Here is a 22,239-nt window from a genome sequence, read left to right as displayed (position 1 = left end):
AATACTGGATGGGCTTGGAAGTTATCCCACATGATATATCTGTATTGTTCCCTTAGTCCATAGTGGTATTACTAGGAGATTTGAATGCTAGGTTGTGTCCCTCTTTGTATGAGTTTGCCCAGAAGAACGGAGTCCCAGGGGAGTTTTTTGATAACCATCCTCAGTGGCTCTCGAGAGACCGCAAAAGTAATAATGCTGGCCTGCTCACAGTCTCCTTAATTTTTAAGGGTAATCTTCAAATTCTGGGAGATAAGAATACCACTCAGCCATGCAAGCAGTGTACTGGATCTCTTTTGTGTGTCTAGAGATAAAGTCGACCTTTTTTCGGAGGTCACAGTACACTTTAGCAACAATAGTGATCATCAGCCTGTAAGCGTGACATTGCGAGGCCATTCAGATTTAAGACCATATAACATGGCTGACAGATGGCTCACCAAAAAGGTAGAGGTGATCCAAAATAAAAGGTTAATTTGGGCCAAAGATACTAAGGCAATATCAGACTGCTTTAAAACAGAGAATGCTACCAAGTGGGCTAGAACAATCCAGTCATCTACTACTGACTGCCTGTCAGTCTTCAATGCATTCTCTAATCTCTGTAATATTCTGAAGAAACACCTAACAACTAAACCTGCTACAAAAAGAGCCCGGGTAGACCCCGTTGGTTTGATCCTGAATGCTAGCAACTGAAAAAGAAGGCAGCCATGAGACTCTCCCAGAGGAATCTACTGCTCATATACAAGCTGAGATGTTACACACAAGGGAATATAAATTTTTTTTTATATTTTGGGGTTTATGCCCCGAATAAAAAACAAGGGAAATTTTACCGGAAATTGCATGAACAGCTGGCAAAATGGGCAAATAACGAAATATGTATGCTAGGGGACTTTAATGGAATAGTAGATCCAAAATATGATTACAAATGCGATATAACTAAAAAGAATAAAAGATCTCCCTTACCAAAGACCTTTTTTGATTTAGTGGACGAGATAAACCTAATTGATATGTGGCGTACCTTACACCCCCACGATAGACAATTTACTTTCTATTCAATGCCACAAAACTCCTGGTCTAGAATAGATATGGTCTGGGCTACCAGAAAACTGGGCCTAGAAATTAAAAAGGTTAACATGTGCATAAATGCTTGGGCAGACCATAAGTTCCTTGAAATTAGCTGGCACCACGATACAAAGAAAATACAACAGAGATGGAGTCTAAGGACTAAGTTGCTATATGAAGAAGAGTTTATACTGAAATTGAACGAAGAAGTCAAACGCTTCTTCATAGAAAATGGAAACCGAGAGACAGCCAAAGAAATTGTGTGGGACACTATGAAGGCTTATGTGAGAGGGGTAGCCATCTCATATACCGCCTTCAAAAACAAGGAAAAAAGAAAGACTAGAGAAGAGCTCACCAAAAAGTTATCGCAAGCCGAAGATAAACTCCAGCAATGCCCGGGAGATGAGGCGATCAAACAACAGTGGTCGATGACGAGACATAGATTGAATTTATTGGACCAGGAGGAAATGGCGCAAAAAATAAAAAGATCCAAGCATTATTGTTTTGAGAACGCTAACAAGTCGGGGAGATGGCTGGCGTATAAATTAAAAAAAGAGAAGGAAAAAAACCAAATATTAGTATTAGAAGACTCTCAGGGTAACTTGCTGACGAAGGAAGAAGACAAATTAGAGAGCATAAGAAAGTTTTACGAAGGTCTATACAAAAGTGAAGGAATTGTGTCAAACAAGGTAGAACAGTATTTGTTGGAAGCTAAACTACCGCTAATCCCTGAAGAAGAAAAGGAAATGTTAAATGAAAAGATTACTATAGAGGAATTAAAAACGGCCCTTTCTAAAATAAAGAAGAATAAAACTCCAGGCCCAGATGGTCTCCCCGGGGAAATATACCAAAAATTTGATGATGCCCTAAAACTAGAGCTACTAGAAATACTAAACGAGGCTCTTGCGGGTATCACAATCCCAGATTCGTGGAGGGAAGCTTATTTGACGCTTATTCTGAAAGAAGGTGCCGACCCAAAACAGATATCCAACTACAGACCTATCTCATTGTTGAATGCAGATTATAAATTGTTCATGAATATAATTGCGGAGAGGTTCAAAAAAATTTTAAATCGGTGGATACATAAAGATCAAAACAGCTTTCTCCCAGGGAGACAGATCAGAGACAACTTGAGAATAGTTTTAAACACCTTTGAATACTACGAACAACATCCTGAAAAACAGCTGGCCTTAATGTTTGTCGATGCCCAAAAGGCATTCGACAACTTGAATTGGACTTTTATGATAAATCAAATTGACCTAATGGGATTCGGCACCAACTTTAGGAAGATGATCGAGAATATCTATAAAAACCAGAGGGCAAACATACTAGTGAATGGAGACAGAACCCAGTTGTTTCAGATTCAAAAAGGAGTGAGGCAGGGATGCCCCTTATCTCCCTTATTATATATTTTGGCACTAGAGGTGCTACTTAGAAAGATAAGAGCTAACAAAGATATTAAAGGATTAAAGATTAGGAACGAAATATTCAAAACTCAAGCTTTTGCTGACGCCGTAGCCCTCATAATAGAAGACCCATTAGAATCCGGTGTAAAATTAATGCAGGAAATACAGGATTATGGAGAAGTGGCGTGCCTTAAACTCAATAAGGATAAAACTAAAATAATAGTGAAAAACATGACAGATCTACAAAAGGAAGAATTGGAAGATTTATTAGGCCTCCAGACAGTTAGGAAAATAAAATACTTGGGAATATGGATCACTGCGAGATTCTCCTCATTAAAAGATGATAACTATATCCCCCTTCTGCAGAAAACACATCAAGACCTTGAAAGATGGAAAAAGCTCAAATTATCTCTGATTGGTAAAATTGCAGCGATTAAAATGAATATCTTACCTAAAATTTTGTTCCTATTCCAAAACATTCCGTTATCATTAGACAAAAAATTCTTTTTGGACTTGAACAAATACATCAGAAATTTTCTGTGGGAGGGCAAGAAATCGAGGATTTCTTTCAAGATACTCCAAGGGAAAAGGAATTTGGGAGGTTTTGGGCTCCCTGACTGGGAACTATATCAAAAGGCGGCAAAAATAATCTGGATCAAGGAGTGGATCAAGTTACAAGATAGGAGAATCCTGATTTTGGAAGGACATGACCTCCTAGAAGGATGGCACGCCGACCTTTGGGATATAAAGAATAAGAAAAAATCCTATTTCCATAAACACAAAATCAGGGAGACTCTTATTCGCATGTGGGTCGAAATTTGACAGAGGATCTATACCAAGGTACCCAACTGGCTTTCCATTATGGAAGCGTTGGCGGCTCCAAACAGGAGAGATGATTATAAATGGGGTACATACAAGGACATCCTCGATGAAGAAGGGAAACTTAAATCGCTGGATCTATTGAGGGATCAGGGCTTTAACTTGGATTGGTGGAACTATTTTCAGATCAACTCAAGATTCCAAAAAGATAGAGACAAATTCGGTATAGCAGCGAAACACGGAAACTTTGACAAAATTATTTGGGGAACAGATAAGAAAATGTTAACAAAAATTTATAACTTTCTATTAGATGAAGATAAGGCAGAGTCCATAGCAAAAAATCAACTGAACATCTGGGAAAAAAATCTAGGACATAGACTAAATTTTAATGATTGGGAGATAGCTTGGAATAGAAATTACAAAATAACCAAATCGACAACGTTTAGGGAAAATCATTACAAATTGTTACACAGGTGGTATCTAGCCCCAGCGAGGCTAGCCAAGATGTTTCCAAATCTCTCTCCCACATGTTGGAAAAACAAACTTATACCCTCAGAAGAAACTCTAATAAATAAGATCCTAGAGTGCGCAGAAATGGCGAAACTGACAAGTGAGTTAAAAAACGAGGACAACTCAAAATATTATGATGTATGGGGTATTTGGTATCACTGGTTGAACAATAAGATGAAAACATGATTTTAGAATTTGACCTGGCACATGAATTATAGTTATATTGTATAGAATAATGTATAGTTAAAGATGAAGCTTTTTTTTAACTTTTGTTTCACTATATTGTATAAACACCGTACCTCCGAAAGGAGAGATAGATTGTATATTTTCTTTTTGTTTTGGAAAACTCAATAAAGTATTTATAAAATATATATATATATATAACATGAAAGAAAAAAAGTGTTACCATTTCAATCTGGTCAGAATTTGAGTTGGCTGCCAGAAGTCATAACTCAATAATATTTTGGCACTCTGTAGCAGGTGGAACGGAGATTTGCATTTGATATACCAATCTCTGCTGAGGAGAATTATTATCAGTTTTTGTTTGCTTCCACGAAATCTGCAAAGAAACTGTCTTTAACCAGTGATCTAGTAAACCCTAGAACTCCCCTCTCCTTGGACACCAGTCTCGGAAAAGGAGATACAATCTATCATTAAAAGCTTAAAGAGCAATAAAGTCCCAGGTGAGGATTTTTTACCAGCAGAATTATTCAAGAAATTTCCCAATTGGTGGGGTCCAGTATTAGCAGGTCTTTTTACACATAACACCTGCCATATACCAGATGGGTGGAAGATGGCAATAGTTGTCCCCATATATAAAAAAGGAAATAAAAAGGATCCTAGTAATTATAGACCCATTAGCCTGATTGACATTGCAGCAAAAATATATGCTAGGTTCCTTTTGAACAGAATTGAAATCTGTGTAGAGGAAAATAATATCCTCACAGAAGAACAAGCAGGTTTTAGACAAAGCCAATCCGCTATTGATAACTGCTTTGTCTTGAACCATCTAATTGTCAAATATGCCTATAAGAGGAGACCCCTGTTTGATGCTTTTATAGACCTTACAGCAGCATTTATATGGTAAACAGAGAAGTACTATGGAGTAAACTGACATCTCTTAAAATAGAACCTAGACTACTGGCTTTGATTAAAGCCCGTTACACAAGTACCTGTTTGAGGGTGCAGTATGCGGTTAATGGGGCTCTGACTAACAGGATTCACACAAATAAAGGGGTAAGACAAGGGTGTATCTTTGCCCCATTATTATTTAGTTCATAGGTCCTCCACTCCCTGTGTGGCTGGCTTTTCCTGGCTGACGGGGGCCCTGGGGAGGAGGTCCCTTGCCTACCGCAAAGCTGCGCTGCTCACATCACCCTTCTTCTAGTTGTCACCCTTATCTTCCACTGTCCAGCCACACTTCCCACTTCTGCTCATTTCAATGGTTCAATGCTCACCACACCACTGCTGCCGCAAAGGTAAGTCTGAAGGACGGGAGTGGGTGGGGGAGAGCCCATGGGCAGAGGGGTGTTGCTGCTGGCACAGCCACATGCTCCTGGGCTGGAGACAGTGGGTGAGCAACTGCAGCCAGCTCCCATTGTCTCAGAGAAGAACCAACTTCAGGACGTCTAGGCTAGCATCCGCCCCCTTCTTCACATGGGATTGCCTGGCTTCACACGGGATCGCCCGCTTAGGCCAGGGCGACTTCAGGAAAGAGCCAGGGAGCAACTCCCATGTGCTCCCCTCCCCGCCACCACTCTGGCCACAGTCTCAAAGGTTGGGAGGGGCATGCGAGAAGAGAAAAGGCAGCAAAACTTGCAAGAGCGTAGATAGGAGATCAAAGGGGCCTCTTTATTCGCCCTTGCTTTTGAGGTAGCTCTCTGGAATAGCAGCGGTAGCACACGTGGCTGCGAGAGAAAGAAAGTGAGATCCAGACACTTTCCGGCTCCCCTCATCACAAAAGCATCAACCCCGCATTCTCCCCTCTTTACTAGCAGCCACCCTCTTTTTCATACAGGATCGCCCAGGAGTGAGGAGGAAGAGGGAGAAGGTGGTGGCCGCTAGCAGAGAGTGTGGGGTTGATGCTTCTGTGAAGAGGGGAGCCAGAAAGTGTCTGGGTCTCACTTTTTTCCTCTCACAGCCACGTGTGCTGCCACTGCCATTCCAGAGGGCTGCCTCAAGAGCGAGGGAGAATAAAGAGGCCAGCTGGCAGGCTGAAGGTTCATTCACTTTCTTTGCTCTCCTATCTCCGGTCTTGCAAGTTTCGCTGGCTTTACTCTTCCCGCACAGCCCTCCTAATCTTTGAGACTGTGGCCAGGTCGGCGGTGGAAGGGAAGGGAGCACACAAACGACGACAGCATCAGAAGCCTCACTGGCTCTTCTCTGAAGCACCTCACCAAATCTTGCTTGGGATGCTTGCAGTGGCATTTCGGACAGGATGGCGCTGGGGGGGGGGCTAGTGAGGCTTCCCGGAATGTTCCCTGGCTCTTCCCCAAAGCGCCTTGCATGAGCCGAATCCCCTGCCCTGAATGCCGCCACTGCCACTTCCTGCCTTGCTCGGGACGCTCACCCTTCGCCGCCCAGTTCCAGTGGGGTAGGCAAAGTTTAATTATAATATCTGCCCCTGGGGAGCACGCCAAGGGTGAGCTGGAGTGGCAAGATCCCTTTCAGGAGGCCCTCATGAGAAAGAGGGCCTGTCACCCCTACTTCGCCTGTCAGGTGGCAGTGAAGCAATGTCAACAGCAGGAAACCACCACCACCCAACCTCTGGCCCTGTGGATGTCGCCTCTGCTGTGGACAGATTTGCACAGTGACTGCAGGAGCAGGAGACCTGCACTAAAGGTGGTTTTCCTCCTCCCCACTCAAGAAAAGGGTTTTGCCGCAGCATTCTGAAAAAGCAGCATTGTAGATTTTAAGTTTTCTTAATTGGAAAATGTGAGCACATCTCCCATGCTCCCCTATCCCTCTTCCTAGGTTTCAGATTGAGGCTATGGGCTCCCCGATCAAGTGCGGGGCTGAGGGGAAGCCAGCCTTAATTTCAATAGCCAAATTGGGGGCTGGGAGGGGGAGAGAGAGACAGCGTTTTCTGGGAAGGCAGGCCAGTTTAGTAATTCCTCATTTTCTCTTCCCCCACCATTTAAGGGGGCAGGTAGGCTACTATACTATACTACCGTCTAGCTCAGCTCAGGAAGGCAGAGGAGGCCCTTGTACCAGAAGGGGCTTGCCTGGGTCTCATGGCTGCTGCTTCAGCCACAATGAAACACGTTATCTTGGCAATTGAGCTATTGGGGAGGGGGCTGAGGAATCAAGCGCAGAGGAGAAGCACCCCTTCTTGTCTATTCTGGCACTGGGCAGCAGTGGAGGGAGAGCAAAGGAAGCCTGTACTGGTTGGGAGACTTAGCTGGAGAACAGTCCCAAGTATGTGGAAGGTCGCTGCTGAAGGGTGCCTGTTTCCAGGTTCTGGAGTAGACATAAACCTGCTCCTTTGTCTCTCTAAGGAGGCCCAGCTCTTGGGCTGAGTCCCTTGCCTCCCACCCACCCAAAACAAAGAGAGGCAATGCTTCCCTGGTTTGTTCTATTTGTTGATTGTAAGCTCCTTGGGGCTCAGAAGAATTGTTGCAAAACAGAGTTTTCTGAAGTGGACCACTAGACTCCTAAACAACTTAAAAATGATCTAGTAAAAAGAAAAGTCAATCAAAAGAGCAACATGCAAACAAAAGAAAATAAAACACCCCCAGGAACAAAACAAATTAAAGTTTAATTTGTGTGTATTGTTTAATGGACTGCTAAATTGGCCAAGCCCACCTAGTCACATGACATAGCCACGCCCACCCAGACACATGACCACCTCACCACACCCACTCAGTCACATGACCACTTAGTCACACCCACCCAGCTGGTCCGGGGGCCCCAGCTGTCTGAGGGACCGTGAATTGGCCCCCTGTTTAAAAAGTTTGAGGACCCCTGATTTAGTTTATATATCAATCACTTGCCAGGATTAATGAAGGATACCATGGTACACATGCTGATCATCCTAAATACTTACTGTAACATCTTGCTTTATGCTGATGATATGATTTTATTATCATATTCACTAGTAGGATTATGTAGGCTATTAAGAAGATTCAGCTCTTATTGCCAGGATAACTCCCTAATCATTAGTAAATCTAAATCAAAAATAATGGTGTTTGGAAAACCTCATTAGAGACATAGGTGGCAATTAGATGGTGAATCAATTGAACAGGTTAACACTTTGTACATTTAGGCGTAATCTTTGCCAAGACTGGATCTTGGGCTTGCCATCATCAATGGAGTACACTCAGCAAAAGCCCGTTTGAATTTACTGCTTAAACTAAAGAACCATAGTTACCCAGGGTCCCTAGCCCCATTAATTAAAGTATATAAAGCTAAAGTTACCCCATCCTCTTGTATGGAGCAGAGGTTTGGGGTCTATACTCAACCACTGTCCTAGAACAAACCCAGTCCCAGCATTTGAGATGTATTTTGGGTGTAGATCCAAGAATATCTGCTGTAGCAGTTAGAGCTGAATTGGGAATTCACACAATTCATGCACTATCCAAAATTAGAGCATATAATTACTGGTGCAAAGTCAATGAAATGGAGACTGATAGACTCCCCAAGTTATGTCTATTAGAGCAAAGAAAATTACAATCACAAATCTCCTGGATCATCAAACTAACAAATTTTGTAAGAAGCTGTGGCCTTCCTTTCTCTTGCATAACAGGAGAACAATTCAAAAAAAGAGCTGCCCAAGAATTAAAGATATAGAAACACAAAATGATATAGCTATCCTTAATAAGGTGGGTAACTTGAAATGCTGAGCAAATACAAACATACTTTTCAAGTAGACAGCTATTTGAAGTTACAATTGCCAAAAATCTTAAGGAGATATTTACGCAAGTGAGATTTGAACAGCTTGACACAATGGTCAGATATGGGAGATTCCATTCTATACCCTACAATGAACTTCTCTGCATTTGCGGAGCAGCAGAGGTAGAAGACCTGGCTCACATCCTATTTGATTGTTGCTTGTATAAGGGGGTGAGAGACAGGTATCTTGGTCTATATACCAAACGAATGACCCATTGGGATCCCCATATCAAAACAACTTACTTTATGTGCGTCCAGAACCTGAAAATAACACTTAACACAGCACAGTACTTAAACAAAATGGTTCGGTTGATTTCTGCATACGTGGAACTGATTGGGGTGGATTGTAAGGGTGACACCTAAGTATAATTTTATGTCATTTTATTCTATTTTACATATTTATGTATTAAATTATATTGTATTGAATAGAACAGAACAGAACAGAACAGAATTTTTTTATTGGCCAAGTGTGATTGGACACACAAGGATTTGTCTTGGTGCATATGCTCTCAGTGTACATAAAATAAATGTGTGAAATCTGTGTCTGTCTTGTTGGGTTGCAGAACCAAACCAGACAGTTGTAGAGGTGCAGATGACAGGCTCAATAATTCCTCTATAGAACTGTATCAGCAGCTCCTTGGGCAGTTTGAGCTTTCTGAGTTGGTGCAAAAAGAACATTCTTTGTTGTGCTTTTTTGATGACGTTTTTGATGTTAGCTGTCCATTTTAGATCTTGTGATATGGTAGAACCTAGAAATTTGAAGGTCTCTACTGTTGATACTGTGTTGTCTAGTATTGTGAGAGGTGGAAGTATGGAAGGGTTTCTCCTAGTCTACCACAATTTCTATGGGTTTGAGTTTTTTCAGTTCCAGATTGTTCCAGTCGCACTATAAGGCTATTCGTTCAACCTCCCGTTCTGTATGTATCCTATAGCTATTGTATTTTACCCTACTCTTATTTTAAATTGTTTGTATAGGATTTTATTGGTGATATGTGTTTGAACCTTGTGTTTTGATATGGCCTATAGGCTAATCTATCTATCTATCTATCTATCTATCTATCTATCTATCTATCTTATCTATCTATCTATCTTACACTGCTCTATTACACCATACCAGTGTTCTTTAAAAAAATGAGCGATTTCTCATTATATTTTTCAGCTTAATGCTACTGGTGAACAGAAAACAAAGCCTACTCAAAACAGTGTCCGTGCTTTAAGGGGACTTGGTCTTTCTCCTGATTTGGTGAGTTTAATACACTCTGCAATATTACATCTGAAAAAAAGTATACATTTATATTGTTAGAATGGAAGTGATTAACTTGCAATATGTATAGGATATTATTTTTTATTCAGGAGGTGAATCTGAGTGGGAACTTTTTGATTAAAATTATAAAAATGTATTTGGTCTGTTATCTGTTAATTATAGCCAAATAGGTTCACTTTGCCTGATTAAGTATTGATGAACATAACATATTTGCTTGCAATGTGGCATATTAGCTAAAATTTTAAACAGAAGTATATGCAGGTTATCTGTCTGATGTAATTGCATTATATTTTTGGTTGCCCATTGTGTACATATTTGTTAAGTGGTAAATAAGAAAATATAACTAAATGCTTTTTTGCAAAGACTAAATATTACACATTTAATTTTACTATACTTTTAATAAGATTCTGGTGTCTAGTTTTGCTGAAAGAGATCCTACAACATTTACTTAAATTAGATAAACCTCCATAATTATATTGGACCTATATTGGGCAAGATCAGAAGCAGCTGGTTTGGAGGCCCCAAATTTTGTTATGTAACGATGCATAAATTTCAACTAGTTTTCTCGAAAATAAATGACTATCTCTCAGTTAAGAAGCACAAATAGAAGAAAGAGGCTGATTGTGTTTGGTAGGAAAGTTTTCTTGGTTAGCAACTAGATGGTTTAAAAACAAGATAGGCATAGCATAATATTAAAGGAATATTTTCAAATTCTTAACAACTATAAAATACCTCAGGAAGTTTTTGGATGAAAGATATTGGCTTTGAGGAGGAATCTTAGATTATTTAATTGGTGAGATTTGGAAATTCTATCACAAGTTGTTACAGTAAGAGATTTATTTTTATGAAAGCTGAAACTTTGCTTTTTTTTTCTTTTCCCTTAAAAATCTTTAAAAGCATTTTAATTAAGCAAAAAAAGGAGGAAAGTACTACTTCTTGAAAGTTTTATTCCACAGTGTGTTGCTAATCTGTGTATATCTCCTTACAGATAGTATGTAGAAGTACTAAACCTATAGAAATGGCTGTAAAAGAAAAGATTTCAATGTTTTGTCATGTAGAACCTGAGCAGGTTTGTAACATTCTTTTAATAATAATAACAACAACAACATTATAGTGTTAATGTCACACTCTGAAATAATATTTTTTTTTTGTTTTTAAATATTTTTCTTTTCTGTTCATATCAGAAAATATGTTGGATAACAGAAGAAGACAAATAACTACCTATTAGGGAATTCATGGGGATAATATCAAAATGAGGTGGCATGCTATTTTTAAAAATCCAACAGGTATCAGTGTTGCACTGAAAAGTCAGATTTAAAAAAAAAAAAAACTTTTCAAAGTTGTCTGGCGTTGAAGGGGAATAAAATGATTTCTTGGGCTTTATTTCTGAAGTTTGTTTAGAGGCTAATTTAAAACTGTATTTGACAGAAAATTATGTTTCCTTAATACAGTTAAACAGAGTTAACTGGACAAATTTTTTACTGGGGTAGAATCTTGCAACTTATAGCAGTTTTTTTAAAAAATACTACACTCTCAATATATTAGAAGAGCCATATGCTATATAATTGTAAAAATTGCTATATAATAGAGGTGTTTTTTTTTAAAGACATCAAATAGGTGAGTTTAAATCTAAAGTCACCCTGGCATTGAATTTGACTCCTAGTTTCTCCTTTTTCTCCAGTAAAAGTCTTAGTAAATAAAGGGGTATTTACGCATAAATTGATTAATGGAAGATGATGATGATAATGATGATGATGATGATGATATATGATAGTACCTACCATACCTTTTGGCATATAAAACGCACTTTCCCCCCAAAAAATGAGGGTGGAAATATCTGTGGGTCTTATAGAGCAAATGTTGCTGAAGCCCCGCCCACCCGCCGGCCCCTACCCGCCGGCCTCTGCCTCCCAGCAACTTACCTCCTTGCAGCAAACAGCAAACAGGTCAGCTTCAGCACAGCCTGTTTTAGCACAAGCAGCTGATTGGCAGTTGGATCGGCCTCCCAGAATACCGTCTATCAGCTGTTCCAGGCTGCGGGGATTGCTGCCACCCATTGGCGCCAGCACCGCCCATCCACGCACCCTATTTTTGGCCTTTGTGCATCCCATTTTCAGCCTCTGGGTGTCCCAATTTTGGGCCGTTCCAGGTGGCGGAGATAGGTGGCGGTGGCAGCTCATGCTAAATCAGGCTGTGCTGAAGCTGACCACACTGTTTGCTGTTTGCTGCAAGGAGGCAAACTGCTGGGAGGCAGAGGCAGTTTTTTTTTCTTGTTTTCCTCCCCAAAAGCTAGGTGCGTCTTATACTAGGTAGCATCTTATAGTCTGAAAAATACAATATGTACTCTTATCTTCATATTCTGTATTCTGCTGCTTGGATAATTCTTACTCTTCAATCTTATCCATGTTTCCTCAGAAATCAGCCTTTTTAAGTTTATAAAGATTTATCCCAGCATAAATAGAAATAAACACACACCTATTTGTCTAGAAGAACACAAAAACGCAGTGAAAAAAGAAGAGCGAACTTCTTCCTTGGTACAACACATGAAGGCCACGGGACATAATATCGACTTCAACAACACTAGAACAGTGGTGAAAGAGGAACATCTTAATAAAAGAATAATTAGGGAGGCTATCGAAATTGAAAAGAGGCCGCAGAATATGAATAGACGAGATGACGCTTCTAGGTTATCAAGTATTTGGAGACCTGCACTGAGGGAAACTCGAGTTTTAACATCAGAGGATAGGCAGAGATTCCAACAGGCAACCAGTGGTGTTATAATGCCTGCCAGAGTTCTTCCATCTTTGCAGATGATAGCTAGCAATAGGGAGAGAGAGAGAAGCGAGCCAGAAGATAGGCTGAGATCTCAACAGGCAATCAGCGGTATTGTGATACCTACCAGAATCCTTCCTTCTTTGCAATTGACAGTTAGTAATAGGGAACCAGAGAAAGCTGGGCCTTTAACACGCAGTCAGGCTGCAGCTAGGATAATGAAGCAGGAGAAAAAACTGCTGCCCTTCAATCGGGACACAGAGTTGCAGGCTAACCAGCATATGTCAGCAGCAGCGAACATAGAAAAGTGACAACTCCGATCTCGCAGCATACCCACAGCTTCTAAACTGAAAGTAGGGGCCCGATGATGACAAGTTAGAGAGCTTGTCGAAATGTTGCCAAAAAGAAAACTTTTAAAGTGTTGGTTAGGATTTTAGCCAGAGTTTCAAAAGACCTTACGAAGTGTTTTGTTGGGATTTTGGAGGATTTTAAACTGAGATTTTAGCCAGGATTTTAAGTATTTCAACTAACAGACTTTTAATGACGCGGGAAAACACCTGAGATTTTAACTTTTTACATACACACACCCGCGAAAACTAAAGTGTTTTTCTATCGAGACATCTGGTCTTCCCCAACATGTGAGAGGGGGCATACTTATGGGAGTAAGGGTATGGCTACTGATGAAAGCCAAAAAGTTTGAAATGATCTATACTAGTCTCCCTTTATTTCTTTATCAGCAAAAATATAAATTTTATATTTTATATGTGTGTGTGTGTGTGTGTGTGTGTGTGTGTGTGTGTGTGTGTATGACTCTGTCTTATATTTTTTTGAACCCCAAAATAAGTGCTTGGCCTTATTTTCGGGGAAGTCTTATTATTTTGAGGTGTGTGGAGGAAACCAGAGGAAATGGTGGGGACTGGCTGTGAATGCATTTGAATATTTTCGGGGAGGGCTTATTTTTAGGGGGGGCTTATTTTAGGGGATGCGCTCAAAAGCCCTATTGGGCTTATTATCAGGGGATGTCTTATTTTCAGGGAAACAGGGTATATATACACACACACACATATATTTTTTTCTTTACCCCATATCCCATCTCTTATCTATAAATGCATCCATGAAATATCACCTTTTCAGTCCTGTTGTGAGCCTAAAGTCCAAAAAGAATAGCAAGAAATAACAACATACCTTATTTTATCCTTGATTGAATAAAACAACTTTTTTATTTCTAGCAGTCTTAATCTTTAGTTTGTTCCAATATCATTATATGATTTGATTTCTGTTTATTTCTTCTTTGTCCATCGCAAGGCCATTTTAATAACCTAAGGTGCAATTCATTTGCTCTAGGGATTTAAAGTTACCTCTTTTACAGTGTCTTTTTTTTCTTCAAAGGTTCAGGGCATGTTTTTTCTGTAAAGGTCTAATGGTTTTTCTGAGTTCCACCACAAGTGCAGAATATCATCTGTATTTTGGTTCTGATTGATGTCTCATCCATTGAGTTTAATTTTTTGCTCAGTTTCCTTAGGGATACCTGCTTACTTGCCAGCTCTCATAGTACATTTTATTTGTTTGATATGATCATAAAAGATGGCAAAAATGACAAAAAACAAACAGCATCAGTTCCAAGAACAGCATGTAGAGTTACTTGTGAGGAGTTACTTTACTGTTGTTCACCTACAGACAGAATCTTGTCGGACGAAAGCAGTTTCCTGTATAATTAAAATATATTCTGTGAACTGCTAGGGAGAACTGTCTTTGCCCTCTTCATGCCTACCAGACATTCCAAGCTCTGTTTCTTTGCCCTGTAGCCCTATCCCTCTCTTCTGGAACTCCAACTACATTCCACCACAGTCAGGAAGCAAAAAGAAATGAATTCACAAACCACAATGGAGATTGTGCAAATGGAAAGACCTGTGCAAAGAGCTAGGTCTTCAAAGCCCATAGAAACATCAGCAAGGTGTGTCGGGGTATTTGAACCTGGAGGGGTAGACCTCATTCCAGAGGACAAATGTTATTACAAAGAAGTCATGCTTCTGTGGTCCACATAGATGGCATTGTTTAATTAAAGGAACATGGAACATACCAAACAGATGAAACTGATCAGGCAGATACTATGGGAGATAGGAGGTCCCTAAAATAACCAGGCACTACACCATAACATAGTTCATCCTTTTTTAATAGCAATGTGTAGAGGTAAAGAAAATACTTATTCACACACACACACACACACACACACACACACACACACACACAGAGGCTCCTTGTCTATTTAGTTTTACATTTACACTATTAATAATTGAAATTCATATTTTCTAGGTAATATTCATCCATGATGTTTCTTCTACTTACCGAGTGCCAATCCTTTTGGAAGAACAAGGCATAATTAAATACTTTAAAGAGAGGCTAAGCCTACCAATTGATGACCAACCAAGTCACCTTCTTTTCAAATGGAAAAAAATTGCAGATAGGTATATTTCTTTGTTTCTTATCTTGATTTCTCCTTTTCCCCTGCATTGTATTTGCACCTGAAAATCTTTTTGCAAAATTGAGCAAGTAAGATTTATCAGGTCCCAGGCTTTTAAGAGTGGTTTGTTTGTTTCAGTGTTTTCATAAATAATGTATAATATGGTAAGATGACATAATAAAAAAGTATTTGCAGTATCTTGATATTATATATTATGTTACAATTCTGATGGTGCCAAAATGCAAACTTTTTACCCTAAAGGTTTCTATAGAAAAATTCTGAATAGGAAAATATGAGGTAAAAGCACCAATGCTGATTTTTATATTTTAGAACAAGGCTGAGGAGAGCCAGCGTGGCCAAAAATTAAGGTCTACACAACCTACTAGGATCAGGGAAAGTCAGGTTTTAATCTTTTTAGGCATGAAAACCAGCTAGATAAAGTTGGACCAGTGATTTTAGCTGAAAAATAAACCCCTCCCACAATGTTGCATCATGCACTGATAAGTTTCATTGTAAGAACAAGGCAAGCTCAGTGCAAAAATAAATGGAGATTGAAACTATGCAGTTGTAGCTCAAGATACTTCAACCTTGCCGTCAGTTTCAATCCCAAAGCTCTCATCTCTTCTTCTCAGTCAGAAATGCTGAAATAAAAACATTTTGTTAAAGCAAGGAGCAAAAATCTGTGCTCAAACTTAAACACTTACAAAAGTCATTTCATTCCCTGTAAAAGAAAAGAAAGAAAATTCCCCTATGCTTGACACTTTGCATGACTCTATTCATGCTGAAGAAAATGGAGGGACATAATTAAAATATTAATTTTGCTTGCCCATTTTCTTTGAGCCGTTGAGAGGGACCTGCAAAGATGTCACACATTATCATTTTATTTGAGGGATCACCTTTCCCAGGTAACATTTGCCTATCCCATTAGCTTTCGCAGGAGAGCTATGCTCTGGATCCATCCATTAGACCAGGGCTGTCAGATTCCCGACCCACGGGCCAGATGCGTCATGTGCTGGCCACTCCTATGCCCGGTTTAGCGAAGGAAGAAAAAGTCCCAATACATCATGTGACGCCACCGTCACATGATGTATTGTGCAGGAGTTTGACACCCCTGCACTAGACGGTGCTTATCAACCTTGGCAGCTTTAAGATGTGTGGACTTCAACTCCCAGAATATCACAGCCAGGCATTCCTCAGAAATACTGTGCTAGGGATTGCCATGTGGCAGGATCTAGGAAGGGAGCCTTTTCTTTTGTGGGATATCATTCTCCTGCTCCAGAAGATCAGATTGGACCCACCCCTACTGACTTTTCATAAGGCCTTAAAGAAATGGCTTTGCAACCAGGGTTGAGGACTCAGGTGCTCATTGCTGATAGTTTATATATTTTGGCTTCCAATTACAGTATGTTGTTTGGTTTTATGTGGCTTTTAATTCTTTTTTTTTCTTTTTAAATTATGCCTTATTACATTCTCCAAAGAATAAAATATATATCAAGGAAAAAATGGAAAGAAAAATGGATCTAGGTTGTATTCATTTCATTTCTTTTTAACTATTGTAAGCTGCCCAGACTCATGTATTTGAAATGGGTGGCTATATAAATTGAAATAATAAATTAATAATGAATAGTTTCCTACCATTAACAAAAATTCAGAAGACTGAATAAGGGTGAGATACAAATTCTACCAATTAAGAGATAGAACCCCTGCATCATAAAATAATCCAAAAACCCACATATTTATAGCAGATTTATTTATACCACACCTAAAATAAATTGATTCAGTTCTTCAAAACATCTAACTGGTGCGTAAACCTTGTGTGGAGTTTCTGTTAATGTAATTTCTCTTTGGTATATTATTCTCAACTGCTCTATTTTCTTTTCTCCTAAGTCATAATAAATAACTGAATAAGCTTTTTATCTGGAGAGGTATAAATTATTCCAGTTGAGCATAATCTTATTTAATAATAAATTAGCCATGAGCCATTTATAAATATATTTGTGCAGGACTTTCATTCTCTTAGATGGTCTGAGTAAATTCAGAGGAAGAGAAAATTCAAATGGTGATACCACTGCAGCCACAAGTAGAACTGGAGTTTTTGTGTTTTAAAAATATTTCAAGCTTCTGTTATTTTATTTGTCTTACTGGGAGAGTGAACCTTAATTATAATACAGCTGCTAGAAATCTGTTTTTGACACTTAAGAACATGGCTTCACCTGTTTTAAACAAACAAACAAACAACACACACATACCGTATTTTTCGGACTATAAGATGCACCTGACTATAAGACGAACCTAGATTTAGAAGAGGAAAACAACAAAAAAGAATTTTTGGCTTCCATGTGCCCCATTTTCGGGCCTTTTTTCAGGCCTTTTCCAGCCTTTTTTTGGAAAAAACAGGCCAAAAAAAGCCTCAAAAATGGGCCGAAAAAAGCCTTAAAAATGGGCTGAAAACAGGCTGAAAAAAGCCCCCAAAACAAGTAAAAAAAGCCCCCAAAATGGACCAAAAAATGGGCTTGAAAAAGGCCAAAAAAAGGCCTGAAAACAGGATGTGCGGAGGCCAAAAAACGGCCAGCGGGTGGCAGGGCTTCAGCAATATTCGGTCTATAAGATGCACAGACATTTTCACCCCCTTTTGGGCGACAAAGAAGTGTGTCTTATAGTCCAAAAAATATGGTATATCTAGTCCAAATTTATAATACTTTAATACCTGCTGAAATATTTGGAAATCTATATATTATTTGATATTTTATATTGCCAGGTATGAGAGGATGCTAAAGAGCTGTTCTGTTGCTCTAGTTGGGAAGTACACAAAACTGAGTGATTGCTACACCTCTATTTTCAAGGCATTAGAGCATTCAGCTATAGCAATTAATCACAAACTTGATCTAATGGTGAGAATCAATCAATTTTTTTCCTTTCATTGTTTCTTTTTGTTTTGTAAGCATCCTGTGGTGTTTCTAAGGTTTGTTTTGAGGAGCATGTGCTCTTTTAATATTTTTTGCTATCTCTTGCACAGTTTAAGTATGTGGTTTTGTCCTGAGAGTTATTATAATAATTTCCATACTGGAATTTCTGAAAGATAAAGAGAATCCCATGTTCCTGAGAAATATTTTATTTCTTGATTAATATTATTGTATTTATTCATTTATAAAATTATACACTACCTATGTCACTAAAGTGACTCTGTTTGGTTTAACTGATATATTTAATCCTACTCACAATTGTATGCATTAAGATAATGTTTTTACATGCGGCTAAGCAGGTCCACCTTCTTTGGCTTGGCACCGCACTGGCATCCTGCCATCAAAGTATTAGAGGGGAGGGATGGAGGGAGAGAAATGGGTAATAAAACTGTATGCATTTTTGTGTGGGAATTCGGGAGGGGAGAATGACAGCTGAAGGAAAGCAGATCAATGTGGAACTAGTTCATGCCAAGGCATCATCAAGGCTGTTTATCCTGAAAGTTACCAGCCCAAACACCTCAGTTGCCAGCCTCAGTTACCAGCCCAAACACCTCAGTATTCCCAAAACATCCCAACAGCATTGCATTGGCTGGATTTGGACTGGTCATGGGGGAAGGGAAGGACTGAAGAAAATCATTTTGTGTTGATGCGATGGAAAATCAGATTCTGCCTGACTTTACTGTAACTAGCATCTCTTAGTAAAAGTATCTTTCACTTCATCCAAATGAAGTCAAAGGTTTTCTTCCCTAAGGGATCAGTGGGGCATTAGGCAGAATTTGCAATTGTGGTCAAACCACAATTCACCTCTATTATAGGGACCCAGCACATGATATTGGCTCAAAGGTGCGATCAGGAAGAGATCAAGTGCTAGAGGGAGCTTTGTCCAGACCTCCTCTGGGATTGGATCTCTCCGAGTGGATGGGAGAAGCAGAAAACTGTGGCAACCCACTGAGACCTAGCTCAACTCATCTCCCAACTGGATTACCATCGGTGTGAAATTTAACTGGTTCTTAGCCCAGGTTTGGACCTACATGCAGGAGTATGATCCGGACATAACTACAGAAGACAGCAAAGTGAAATGTGTCAACATGGCTCTAGAAGGGGCTGTGGCACAGTGGATGGTCACCCTCCACAATGATGATGCCTCGGAGCTGAGAAACTTCAACCGATTCATGGTAGTGCTCTGCAAGTGATTTGAGGACCCACTGGCTGACCACAAAGCTAGAGACCACCAGCAGCCATGGACAGAGAAGGTTGACTGAGTACACCCATGAGTTTCGCGACCTGGCTTGCAGGCTCACTGACTGGCCACAAAACATCCTGATCAGATTCTTCAAATATGGGCTGAGTGATGAGGTCTGCAACAAATGCATCTCCAGGGGCGCTTCCCCCTACCCTTCATAGCTGGTACATTCTGACAGAGGAGATGGAAATTGACCTAGCCTGAAACAAGTATCACCTGGGATGCGGGTGGTGAAAATACTTTCCAGAGAAGAAGGAAGTCCCAAAAGCGCAGCCAAGCATCAACTCTCCACCACTTGTTTCAAGTGCAGGAAGGCCACCAAATGTAAATCTAACTATCCTACCCAAAAGGTGACCCCAGGTTCCCCCAAGAAGCCTACCAAGCTGCCACTGCAAACCTGTGAGATAGCCCTGGAAGGAATGGAGGTCATAAAGTTCACCCCATCCCCCCAGGATGGTGAGAGAACTCCGACTGGTCCAGCAGAGGGCCCTGGGGAGAGTCAGATGATGACCCCCTGGTAAGTGGCCCAATTACCTATGACAGTCCCCATTGAACTTGTAGTCCAATCCTGAGGACAAAAAGCCAATCTACTCGCCTTTCTGGACTCAGGTTGTACTAGATGCCTAGTCAGCCCTGCCCTGGTTGAAAAGCTAGGAATCTTAGACCACTCAAGGTGCTGGTGGCATTTTACCAGCTCTGTAGTGAGAGGGGGATCCTAGCAATATTTGTCACTGAGCCAATAGAAATGCGGATGGGGTGTATCTGATGGGGACTCTGAGTTTTATCATAGCGCCGAGCATGGAAAGATCCTTGTTGCTAAGATTAGCATGACTACAGAAATGGAACCCTTATGTGAACTGGAGGAGGGGCTGCTTAAAATCTGGAGGACTGAAGCAAAAGGAAAGCCTGGAGGGGACTTAGGGTCCCCAAAGCCAGGACAGGAGATGGGGGCTACAATGCAGGAGCAGAAGAAGGCCAACATTCGAATTCCTCAGGAGTACCAGGACTTGTAAGATATGTTTAGCGAAAAGGCTCAGACAAGCTCCCACCCCACCGGCCAACTGACTGCTCCTTGGAAATCCTGCCGGGTACTAAAGTGCCTAAGCCCAAGCTATATTCAATGACTCCTAGGGAACTGGAGGAGTTGCGGGCTTTTGTAGACAAAAATTTAAAAAGGGGATTCATTCAATTGGCCTGACCCAAGGTAGCTGCCTTGGTCCTGTTCCGGGAAAGAAAGGACAGGTCCATTTGTCTGTGCATAGACTATAGAGGACTAAATGGAGTGTGTTGGAAACATCTACCTGTTGCCCTGATAAAGGACATACTAGCCCATCTGGCAAAAGGAAATATTTTTTTTACCAAACTGGACTTGCAAGAAGCATATTACTAAGTTAGAATTAAAGAGGGTGGTGAGTGGAAAACAGTATTTAACTGCCCTTTGGGAGGTTTTCAACTTAGAGTTCTCCCTTTTGAACTGCAAGGGCCCCCCACTGTCTTCATGCAGCTAATAAATGAGGTGCTGCATGAACATTTATACAAGGTGGTGATGGTTTACCTAGATCAGTGGTCACCAACTGATAGTCCACAGACCACTGGTGGTCTGTGAGAAAATGTTGGTGGTCCACAGAAAAATCTGGACATTCTTTGCAATTTTTATTGCAATTAATACTAAAACAAAAATAGTATTCTAAGAAATTCTTATATTCTGAATGACAATTTTTACCTTTATATTGCACTAAATTCACGAACTGTACTAGAGAGAGGGAAACGAGAGGTGCAGCATGACATCAGGGTAGTCTTAAGTTGTATGAGGCAACCATTGCCAAGCCGTATGCTTCAGTATTGTTTCGACCATTACAACAGTCACCCTGCTCCGTGAATTCTGATTCTCATCCAATTGCTTTATTTAATTTGTTTATTTCTCAGATGCTCTTTTTAGGTAAGTTTGACCTTAACTCTGTATTTTCTTTAACCGTAATATTTAATGGCATCAAATAGTTTGACTTTGATAATTATCATTTCTTGTTTGATTTTAGATTCAAATGAAATAAACCCATAATGAGTGAGAAAAAACAAAGGAATATTTTGCATTTCTTTAGTAATACAAAAGATAATGTAACTAATCATAATAGTAACAATAGTAATATGTGTACTTCACCTAACCGTGAGCTGATCAATGAATCAGAGCCTCCACAGTCCTCATCAGGCACCATTAGGAAGAACATTTGAACTGGAGGTGGAGAGAAGAAAAAACTCAAAGTATCAAGAAAATATGATTCAAGCTACTTGAAATTTGGATTTATTCAAGAATCTGGTAGTGAACTGGAGCCACCGCCGCTTTGTGTTATATGTTCTGAGAGTTGATCCAATGATGCCATGAACCCTTTGAAACTCAGAAGACACTTGCAATCAAAACACCTGGATTTAGCTAAGAAACTTGAATATTTTCACAGCATGTGTGTAAATACGCAAAAGCAAGTAATTGCTTTAACAAAAATGACTGTTGAAGATAAGTCCTTAATAAAGGCTTCTTATCTGATAGCACTTCAGATCGTGAAAAATAAAAAGCCGTATACGATTGGAGAAGAATTAATTAAGTCTTGCATGTTACAAGCCTGTGAAGAGATTTTGGGAAAGCAGGCTGTCCAGAAACTGAAAGTAATTTCTATGTCTACTAACACTGTAAAGCGCAGAATTGGACATGGCTGATAAAAATTCACCATTTTATTCAATTCAACTTGACAAATCAACAGATGTAAGTAACAAGGCAGTTCTCCTTTGTTTTGTGAGTGTGAAGGAGAGTTACAGGAAGAACTACTTTGTTCACTCAACTTGCCAGGTAGAACAAGTACCTC

General features: G+C 39.9%; 1 protein-coding gene across 2 annotated transcripts in view; it reads left to right on the top strand.

The window, feature by feature from the left end:
* Positions 1-22,239, top strand: part of CTPS2 (CTP synthase 2) — a 159,796-nt gene that overhangs the window by 58,850 nt on the left and 78,707 nt on the right. For both annotated transcript variants that reach the window (XM_070943707.1, XM_070943708.1), the window contains exons 6-9: positions 9,841-9,924; positions 10,934-11,014; positions 15,031-15,182; positions 17,937-18,069. In XM_070943707.1, the coding sequence (XP_070799808.1) occupies positions 9,841-9,924; positions 10,934-11,014; positions 15,031-15,182; positions 17,937-18,069 (450 nt within the window). The remainder of the gene's footprint in view (positions 1-9,840; positions 9,925-10,933; positions 11,015-15,030; positions 15,183-17,936; positions 18,070-22,239) is intronic.

This window comes from Pituophis catenifer, unplaced genomic scaffold (genome assembly GCF_029215685.1).
Source record: "Pituophis catenifer annectens isolate HBS135680 unplaced genomic scaffold, rPitCat1.0.hap2 SCAF_4, whole genome shotgun sequence".
Taxonomy (NCBI): Eukaryota; Metazoa; Chordata; class Lepidosauria; order Squamata; family Colubridae; genus Pituophis; species Pituophis catenifer.
The sequence above is the reverse complement of the archived record's forward strand: the minus strand, read 5'-3'. Positions and strand labels throughout refer to the sequence as shown.